The sequence below is a fragment of the Lepidochelys kempii genome, chromosome 2 (genome assembly GCF_965140285.1).
Source record: "Lepidochelys kempii isolate rLepKem1 chromosome 2, rLepKem1.hap1, whole genome shotgun sequence".
Lineage (NCBI taxonomy): Eukaryota > Metazoa > Chordata > Testudines > Cheloniidae > Lepidochelys > Lepidochelys kempii.
In genome coordinates, this window is record NC_136381.1 from 76,890,590 (window position 1) to 76,901,395 (window position 10,806).

The window sequence follows — 10,806 nt, forward strand, 5'->3', positions numbered from 1 at the left end:
TCCAATAAAAAGAACAGAAGGACTTGTGGCACCTTAGAGACTAACAAATTTATTTGAGCATAAGCTTTTGTGAGCTACAGCTCACTTCATTGGATGCATTCAGTGGAAAATACAGTGGGGAGATTTATATACACAGAGAACATGAAACAATGGGTGTTACCATACACACTGTAAGGAGAGTGATCAGGTAAGGTGAGCTATTACCAGCAGGAGAGCGGGGTGCGGGGGGGGGGGGCCTTTTGTAGTGATCAAGGTGGGCCATTTCCAGCAGTTGACAAGAACTTCTGAGGAACAGTGGGGGGTGGGAATAAACTTGGGGAAATAGTTTTACTTTGTGTAATGACCCATCCACTCCCAGTCCCTATTCAAGCCCAAATTAATGGTGTTAAGTTTGCAAATGACTTGTAGCTCTGCAGTTTCTCTGAAGTCTGTTTTTGAAGGTTTTTTGTTGAAGGATGACAACTTTTAAAATCTGTTATTCAATGTCCAGGGAGATTGAAGTGTTCTCCTACTGGCTTTTGTATGTTACCATGCCTGATGTCTGATTTGTGTCCATTTATTCTTTTACATAGAGACTGGCTGGTTTGGCCAATGTACAAGGCAGAGTGGCATTGCTGGCACATGATGGCATATATCACATTAGTAGATGTGCAAGTGAATGAGCCCCTGATGGTGTAGCTGATGTGGTTGGGTCCTCTGATGGTGTCGCTAGAGTAGATATGGGGACAGAGTAGGCAACGGAGTTTGTTACAGGGATTGGTTCCTGCGTTAGTGTTTCTGTGGTGTGGTGTGTAGTTGCTGGTGAGTATTTGCTTCAGATTGGGGGGCTGTCTGTAAGTGAGGATTGGCCTGCCTTCCAAGATCTGTGAGAGTGAGGGAATGTTTTCTAGGATAGGTTGTAGATCATTGATGATGTGCTGGAGAGGTTTTAGCTGGGGGCTGTACGTGACGGCCAGTGGTGTTCTGTTATTTTCCTTGTTGGGCCTGTCCTGCAGTAGGTGACTTCTGGGTAGTCTTCTGGCTCTGTCAGTTTTTCCTCGCTTCCCCAGGTGGGCATTGTAGTTTTAAGAATTCTTGATAAAGATCTTGTAGGTTTTTGTCTCTGTCTGAGGGATTGGAGCGAATGCGGTTGTATCTTCGGGCTTGTCTGTAGACAATGGATTGTGTGATATGTCCTGCATGGAAGCTGGAGGCATGTAGGTAATTATAGCAGTCAGTAGGTTTCCGGTATACGGTGGTGTTTGTGACCATCACTTATTTGCACTGTAGTGTCCAGGAAGTGGATCTCTTGTGTGGACTGGTCCAGGCTGAGGTTGATGGTGGGGTGAAAATTGTTGAAATCCAGGTGTCCTCCTTCCTGTGGGTCCATGTGATGAAGATGTAGTGCAAGTAGAGGAGGGACACTAGGGGACGAGAGCTGAGGAAGCGTTGTTCTAAGTCAGCCATAAAAATGTTGGCATACTGTGGGGCCATGCGGGTACCCATGTGCCAGTATATTTATGCCTGTATCTGTAATTTTCACTCCATGCATCTGAAGAAGTGCGGGTTTTTTACCCACAAAAGCTTATGCCCAAATAAATCTGGTAGTCTTTAAGGTTCCATCGGTCTCCTCGTTATTGATATTAGTGGAATTCTATTTAAATTTGTTCCTGAGAACAGAGATCTCTTTTGCTTACAAGTTGACAGTTGTATGACAATTGAAGCCTTGTTTGTCCCAAGATATATTAGAAAGGCAAGGTGGGTGAGGTAATATCTTTTACAAGACCAACTTCTGTTAGTCCAATTGAAAGATATTACCTCATCCACCTTGTCTCTCTAATTCTATGGTTTCTTATCTAGATTTTCCTAAACTCTCCAGGAAAAGGAAACTCAGTGAGATGTTGTTAGTGGAGAGCCAGCACTCTGAGTGCTTGTGTTTTGAAAGCCTTTCCTCCCAAATATAATAACTATATGGGTGGAATCCAGACCCTATTGAAGTCAATGGGAGTTGTGCCATGACTTCAGCATAGCCAGTATTTCATCCTCTGGGTACAAAGAGGGTTGTCAAAGTGATGTCTTATTTAGGAACCAAAAGACTAGTCTTAAATTTGGGGTGTTAAATTGTCAATCTGTTGCCAGTCTTTCAGTACCAGTGTAATGTTGCTTTGAACTAAGGGTTTCAAACATGTTAAGTAATCAAATAATGAAGTGTAATGATGCCAGACTTACTTTGTCAACCTGTTTTTCTGTAACTTATCCTATTGATTTTTGTCTGTTCAGATAAATTTTGATATTTGTTTTTTGTAGGGTTTTAAAAAAGTACTCAGGAATTCTGATTGGGAGGACTTGGAACAGGTAACTGACTTTAGGGGGAAGAGCAATTTCTAGGGTGTTGATATATGCTATCCAAGATAATATTGAATATTCTCCAGTTAGATAAATCTTATAACCTTCCCTCCACACCCTACATGGAGTTGTATAGTCTCTAAATATAGCTAGTGTTACACATGGTGTCACCTTTCAGCAAGATGGATTCCATTACAGCAGGACCAGAAATGCCAACTGAATTAAAAAGATAGTTTCCAACTATATTCCATTGTTAATAAGAATATTCTTCTTGCTTCTTGAGTGTTTAGGTTGCTGGTCTGAGTGCAGCGAATTACAGTTTTGGTTTAAAGGGCATAATCTTAAATTTTTTTCAAGCATATGCTGTCATCTAATGACCTATGCCTAGTATGACCAGACCTGGGGATGCTACTATAATGCAAATTAATAATTATTTAAATTTCCTGGGTGAAATTCTAACACCATTGTAGTCAGTGGCAAAGTTTCCATTGACTTCAGTGTGGGCCAGGATTTTCCCTGCTATCTTTTATTGACTCAAGTCACAATCTCAGTGTGTTTCTCATAGTGTGTTTTGTCTTCAGTATTTTAAGAAATTATTGTCATAGAAGTTGTTGACACAAGTGTAGCAATAAACTAAGAATATTGTGAACTGTTTCTTAGTGAAGTGCAGAAATGGGATTAATCAATCAACTCCTTGTACTTAGCAGCTGCTGGCATGTTGATTACTGGGCATGCATTTTATGTCACTAATAATTGACTCTGCATCAACGGTTTATAAGTGAATAAGGAAAGCTAACCCCTCATCAGTAACTTTGATTGGAGCAGATAACAGACTGGATGGTGTTGGACAAGTACCGTATCATCTAGATTCTGAACCAGATGCAGCCAGGGTGATGCACTGAAGTTACACCTTTCCATATCATCTAATCCCCTCGGTCCTGGAGGTTGATATCCCCCAAGGGGGAGAGTACTCCACCACCTCCCTTCCTTGGGCTTTCCTCTGTCTAGAGGGGAAGGTAGCTTTCATTTCTGAAGGAGCTTCCTAGGTTCCAGCTTTAGAGATGTACTGTATTACCACATGTTCCCTTCCCACCCAATGCCACCCACTTTTGGAGCTTTCCTGGCTACCTGTAGTTCCTTAGTGGCAACCTCCCCTTGGGTTTGTGAAAACCCAAGATTAACTTGGTGCACTGTCTAAACATTGTTCCATTTTTATCTTACCAGTAATGCATATTTGCAGAACTCTTAACACATTGGTTTAAAAAAGCAGTTTTGGGAGAAGGAAATTTAATAGTCTGCCTGTGTTATAGGAGCCCAATCGTAAGAATTGCACCACTTCCTCACCTAAAACAGTAAGACACATTAATTTCCTTAATTGCCTCCCATAAACATTGGGACACAGTAGTGTAATCTATTGGAAGCTACAGTTCTTAGGAGAAAATAGTACCTTCAAATTAACATCTGTCTGGTTAATCCCTTGTCGTACAGTGTGTTGTGTTAGTGTATTTATAAGAGTATTTTAAATGAAGTTGTCTGAATATTTGTGTGTTCTAGGAATCACCAGAAATGGTTTTCTTAAAGTTTTTTCGACCAGAAAGCTCTTCACTACCCACAAGACCAACACCAGACCAGCTTTCTAACCTCATCAAGACTAGTCTTCATTATCCAGAGTCCTTTAATCACTCATTTCATCAAAAAAGGTTTGATTAATATGACGTTTTAAAATATTTCCAGATTCCTTTAGGAAACTATTTTTTTCTGTTTCTTTAATAAAAATCCTCTTTAGATCGTGCTCTGTGGAAGGATGAAATAAAGGGATAAAATAAAATTGCCATGAACAAGGAAAAATTCAACAGAAACACAAGCTATAAAGCAAAAAAATGATTTTTTTGTAAATGTATTGGTAAAATTGCAACACAATAGTATTTTCTATCAGTTGACGATTGGACACATGAAATGAAAATGAAGTACTATAGATCAGTGGTTCTCAAAGCCGGTGCACCGCTTGTTCAGGGAAACGGCCGCTTGTTCAGCTCTGGCGCGCTGGGCCAGTTTGTTTACCTGCCGCGTCCGCGGGTTCGGCCTATCGTGGCTCCCACCGGCCGTGGTTTGCCGCTCCAGGCCAATGGGGGCTGTGGGAAGCGGTGCGGGCCAAGGGACGTACTGGCCGCCTTTCCTGCAGCCCCCACTGGCCTGGAGCAGCGAACCGCAGCCAGTGGGAGCCGCGATCGGCCGAACCTGCGGACGTGGCAGGTAAACAAACCAGTCCAGCGCGTCAGGAGCTTTCCCTGAACAAGCAGCGGACCAGCTTTGAGAACCACTGCTATAAATCAGAGTAGTCAATTACTTTTTATCAAGATCCAAATTTCTTGGTCAAGGTTTAGTCAAAGTCCAGACGCCAGAGAAAGTAATAAAAAAAAACAATAATAAGAAAATTAAAAGATTTCGGGGTCCATTCAAATGCATCTGGTCATCTGAATTTGGCCTGTGGTTTGCCAGTTGACTACCCCTTGCTTTATATAATTTCACTTTAAAAATAAATAGGAATGTTAAGTTAGATAACTCATTAAGTAGCTAATGAAAGTAATGATGAAGAAATCTATAATATCTTTGTCTTCACAGCCTGAGAAAATCACAGCATAAACAGTGATTAAGAAGTGGGTTGAAAGTGAACGCTATATATGCTGCAAAATGACAATATTTGAATGAACAGATAAAAGAACTTCTTGCTCTAGTTATTAATTTTTAGTTACTATGTCTGTATAATATCCAAATGTTAACATGAGTTGGATATAAAGTATGGCAGGAAAAGGATGTTTAACATGGCTGAAAGTGGAAACTTAGTGTAGTACCAATGAACTAAAGCACTTGTAGAAAAGATTTTTCATTTTGATAATTGTGTTCCTGTAGCTTCTATTTTGTGGTTATGCGCTTCTTATTGAATTGACAGTCTTGTCAATTTTTTGGTAAGCATTAAACTAAAATAAAGGGAACTAGTTTAGGTTTCAAATTTAGATTGTTTTGGAATTTTATTTACAAAACTTGATATTAATGATTTAATTGTTAGCAAAAAGATGTTTTTGTTTTGTTTTTAGAATGTATACATTTCCTTGTTGTGCTTTGGCAACTTAACTATTACATTCTTATGCTAGTACAATAGATATTGAAGTGAAACTAACTAACATAAGTGGAATGAAGTACAAAAATGACTGATATAATGATGAGAGCCTGCACTTATTCAAATAGGGGTCTAATTCTGGTCATATTCCAATTTGGGTTATGTGCTTACTACCTAAATTCCCCCTGCAGAGGTCAGTTCTTGAAGGCATTCTTTACTTCCAGTCTTAGTGTTCACTGGTAAGCAATCCTATTGATGCATTTCAGTGATGAAGTGATACCACTAGTTCATGGTCCACAAACTGTGGTGCGCACCCCTCTAGCAGGGTGCAGAAGAATGTTTGGGGGCGCGGTGGACCCGGGCCAGTCCCCATTGTGGGGGGCGGGGAGGGAGCTGCCACCAAATCCCGCTCCTCCCCCAACTCTTCTCCAGTCTTGTCCCTAGTTGTAATCTCAGCCCCGCCCCAGCCCCGCCCCAGCCCCCTACCGTGGCCTGGCTGCGGCTTTGCTCCAGGCCCCATCCACGGCCAAAGCTCCATTCCTGACCTAACCCCAGCCCTGGCCCCTGTCAAGATTCCTTCCCCACTCTGAACTCTAGGGTACAGATGTGGGGACCTGCATGAAAACCCCCTAAGCTTATTTTTACCAGCATAGGTTAAAACTTCCCCAAGGTACAACCTATTTTACCTTTTGCCCTTGGACATTATTGCTGCCACCACCAAGCGTCTAACAAATATATAACCGGGAAAGAGCCCGCTTGGAAACGTCTTTCCCCTGAAAATCCTCTCCAAACCCTACACCCCCTTTTTGGGGAAGGCGTGATAAAAATCCTCACCAATTTGCATAGGTGAACACAGACCCAAACCCTTGGATCTTAAGAACAATGAAAAAGTAATCAGGTTCTTAAAAGAACAATTTTAATTGAAGAAAAAGTAAAAGAATCACCTCTGTAAAGTCAGGATGGTAAATACCATACAGGGTAATCAGATTCAAAACATAGAGAATCCCTCTAGGCAAAACCTTAAGTTACAAAAAGACACAAAAACAGGAATATACATTCCATTCAGCACAACTTATTTTATCAGCCATTTAAACAAAGCAGAATCTAACGCATATCTAGCTAGATTACTTACTAAGTTCTAAGACTCCATTCCTTTTCTGTTCCTGGCAAAAAACAACACACAGACAGAGAGAGCCTTTGTTTCTCCCTCCCCGCCCCTCCAGCTTTGAAAGTATCTTGTCCCCTCATGGGTCATTTTGGTCAGGTGCCAGCGAGGTTATCCTAGCTTTTTAACCCTTTACAGATGAAAGGGTTTTTCCTCTGGTCAGGAGGGATTTGAAATGTGTTTACCCTTCCCTTTATGTTTATGACAGCCCCCTTACCCTTCCTGGGGAGCAGACCAGAGAAAGCGGGGGCGCGACCCTGAAAAATTTGTGTATAAAGGTGCTGTGGGATCCTTCTTGAAGGAGTGTTCTGTATAAAAGCATTAGTGTTAATAAGTGTATTCAGGTAGAATTCTTCAGGATACTAAATACAAAGCAATACCTAAATTTAAAAAAACAACCTGCAATAAGTTGGACTCGAATGTCCATACTTCTCCAGCTAGAGTTGAGCACTGTTCACCTGCCCTGGCTAAAATGCCTGTATTTCTTCAGGCTATTTAAAACGAATAGTTTAAATAGCTCTTTTAGTCAACAGTATGCAGAAGGGGATAGAAATATATGGAGAGAAAGTGTAAAGATATTATTGCAGCAAGTCAAAATTTAGACCAGCATGTTGGGCCAAATGTTCTTCACATTCTAAAATTTGTTGTTAATGCACCTTGCTGTACATGATCTTTTTATAGAAAGCTTGCAAAAATCAAGCTACGCTATGAAGTATTGCATTACCAGATCTCATTTAGACAAACTGAGGAGATAATTTTTTTTCTCTGAGGTCACAGGCATAAATATACTGCAGTGAATTTCCTTTTTCAGAAGTAAAAATGGTAATCTGACAGCCTGCAGGAGCTGATATTAGACTGTAATAATGTCATACAAAATACCACTATGTATTTTAATGTTTACATGATTGAGTAATTAAGAACATAAGAATTCTTTTAAAATTTGTTACATTTTGTAATCCTCAGGACTGACCAGTAATATGTATAAATCTTGCATCGTAAAACAAATTTTCTCTTGCAGCCTTTGTTTAGTACCTGTCACTCTTCTACTTTCCAATTGTTCTGAGGCTGATGTTGATGTAATAATTGACTTGCGGCATAAAACAACAAGGTAATAAACTTCTAAATGTTAAATTACAACAAATGTTTATTGTGAATATAGGTCACAGCGCTACTAAGATCTCTTAATCCGATTTTATTTACGTTATTTTATCAAGTGTGTATTAAATGTATCAAATATTTAGGATAGGACTTTCATCCTCACTGTGTTCCCATTGATGTCAATGGGAGGTTTTCATCATCTCAATAAGAACGTAATTAAGTCAATATGAGTATTTTTCAAAAACCCATGTCCATTTGGAAGTAAAACAGAAATGGATTGTATTGCCAAGAGAGCTGGGAGCAGTGACTGGATTATAAAGAAAGGTGGGACAATAATATTTTATTTTTTTGCTGTTTAAATCTCCTTGGTTTGGGGAAATGTTTCCTACAATGAAGATATCAGCAAAATGAGAGGAACATCAACACACATGTTGTTTTCATTAAAAATTATTAATTTTGTTTAAGACAATTTCTCAACTGTAACAAAAGAGTTAACTTTTAAAATGCTAAAATATAGTTATTTTCATCTAAAATTCTTCTAAAATGGTGTACAGTAAGAGTTCATTGTTTTAAAAATGTGTAGGTAATTGCTATGTTAGAATTACTGTGTAGAAATCCATATTGTAGGATAAGCAATACAAAATTTGACAAATTACTTCTCATCCTAACAAAAATTGTAACTTCTTTAACAGCACTTATTACAGGTTCTTAGATTGTATCCACTGCTGCACATGACTATAGTTTTTACTTGGAAATATAGCCATGCATCTGAGTTAGAAACATTTAAAAACAAATAATGAGATTTTTAAAATAGAACTTGCATAGAAAGAGGCAAAAATCAGATGCCTCTGATGCTCTACCTATAGGAGAGCTGGTTGAATTCTGTGTATAATTTCGTCTCGGAATATTTTATTCCACAATCTATGTAAGTGGTTGAATACCAAAAAATATTCTAAGTGCCTGATTGTCATCAGACTTGACGTAGTGTAATTAAATAGCTGAATAGTATTCTCAGCAATTGTCCCAATTAGGCGTTCTGAAAAGTTTCCCAGAGATGGATTTTGAAGGGCAATAATTGAGACAGATTTAGCAAAACTCAGTCTAATCAGAATGCATTTGCCCAGTGCCAAGGGGTTGCCAGATGGGTATGAAACTCCATGTGCCAGGCTTCTAATACAAATGTTGACAGATAGAAGAGTGTAAGGACAGTGATCCACCAGGAAATCCCAGTTGAACAATTTTGTAAATAACTCATTTATATATTAGTTCATAGAATTAATGGAGAGCTGAGCACTAGTCAGCTCATCTAATCACTTTTTTCAAAAACATCGGACAGCCAAAACACCAGAGATACAGTGCATTTGCATACCAGTTAATACAGGAAACATATTACACAGTGAAGTAAAATTTTTTGTAGGACAGTCATTTCGAATGTGTGCGTGTTTGGTAGACACTTAAGCATAAGAGGTTCAGAAGTAGATATCTGATTTTTTTATTCCCCCCCCTCTCTCTTTCAGTCCAGAAGCACTAGAAATACATGGTTCTTTCACGTGGCTTGGACAAACACAGTACAAACTTCAGCTTAAAAACCAGGAGGTCTGTAGCTTGCAGTTGAAAGCTTGCTTTGTTCGTACAGGAGTCTATAATCTTGGAACTCACAGAGTATTTGCCAAGTTAGCAGACCAAGTTACTTTGTTTGAAACAAGTCAGCAGAACTCCATGCCAGCACTGATCATCATCAATAACATTTGACCAATTACCTGAAAGATCATACTAAAAACCAAAAGAATCTGACTTTTCTTATTCTGCGGATTGACATTTATTCCAGTTTTGGAATGTGGTACCCCAACATCTAACTTACAAAAGATCGTGTAGGAGACAATAGCAAAATATTCAGACTACTTGCCAATTTGTTTCTTAATGCAAAGCACGTTGGACAGAAAATGCATATATCCTTTTTAATGTCTCTTGCATCTCTGGTAATTTATACTCATAACACTGAATTAAAATACTCCTTATAAAACTGTTTGAATTTACTTGTGAATCCCAGGCCCTGTCCAAATAATAATAATAATAAAAAAGGCAGCTTGACTGCTGTTACAACTTCCAGCATGATGTTTTAAATATATTTTGTGGCTATATTAAAAGACATTTCAGAAGACAACCCTTGTTGTCTCTTTTCCTGACTAAAGCCATTATTAATCAGAAATGCCAACCTTACTGTGAAGTTTGATAGGTTGTTAAATGCAATTTATACTGGGTCTTTTTTGGTTTGGGGTTTTTTTTCCGCTTTTCAGTTTTTAAAATTTGTTTGGGGCTTTGTTATTGTGTCCTCATGTTCTAATAGCCAGTGATCCTTATGGCTTACACACAACTTCACCGAAGATGTTCTGAAAATAATTTTGAAACCAGTATGAGTGTTTTCTCATTCATCTCAGTACAGAATGCACTATTTCACAACCATGAAATTGTCATTTAAATTGTCATTCACTTTATTATGTAACTATAACAACTGAGTTGATCTGTTTTAAAAAAAAAATCTACTCAAGTTAATTAAGCTTTTCAAGAAATGTATTATATTTATAACAAATGTACTGTAAATAGAATAAAACATACACCATATTCACTGTATAGACTTCTGTTGCATATTTTTTTCTCGCATCTTATCTACAGCAGTAGCCTGTCAACAAAGATTGTCTTAATTAGAAGCTGTACGCTAGTGTAAATAGCAGTGGCGCAATGCATCCACACTAGACGTGCTGGTTTAGGTGCAGTTCCAGCCCATGTACACATACAGCATTCTAGTCAAAAGCTGCAGTTGCTGTTTGTCAGAAGGCAACCCCGCTTGGAGTGTCCTCTTGCAGCAGGCCATGGTACAGACATGCACCTACCTTTGTTTCCTCTTCTGTTTTACCGTGAAAGGATCAGTCTCTATTTTCCATACAAAGTTTCATCTCTGGGCATAATTTGTTTCCCTAAAATCTTTGTTGTAAAACCATTCTCAGCAAACCTACAGTAAATGTGAAGGTGTATAGAAATCTTCTGCCCCTCTCTCCAGGGATGTCATTCAGAGGCACCCACCTTGGAGTTCACCAGCACT

General features: G+C 38.9%; 1 protein-coding gene across 9 annotated transcripts in view; it reads left to right on the top strand.

Moving 5' to 3' along the window:
* Positions 1-10,331, top strand: part of TRAPPC8 (trafficking protein particle complex subunit 8) — a 114,625-nt gene extending 104,294 nt beyond the window's left edge. For 5 of the 9 annotated variants that reach the window (XM_073331307.2, XM_073331313.2, XM_073331308.2 and 2 more), the window contains 4 exons: positions 2,287-2,334; positions 3,880-4,025; positions 7,627-7,716; positions 9,224-10,331. In XM_073331307.2, coding sequence (XP_073187408.1) covers positions 2,287-2,334; positions 3,880-4,025; positions 7,627-7,716; positions 9,224-9,458 — 519 coding nt within the window. In that variant the 3' untranslated portion in view covers positions 9,459-10,331. The remainder of the gene's footprint in view (positions 1-2,286; positions 2,335-3,879; positions 4,026-7,626; positions 7,717-9,223) is intronic. The other 4 variants (XM_073331309.2, XM_073331314.2, XM_073331316.2 and 1 more) reach the window with 1 other exon arrangement.
* The last annotated feature ends 475 nt before the right edge of the window (positions 10,332-10,806 follow it).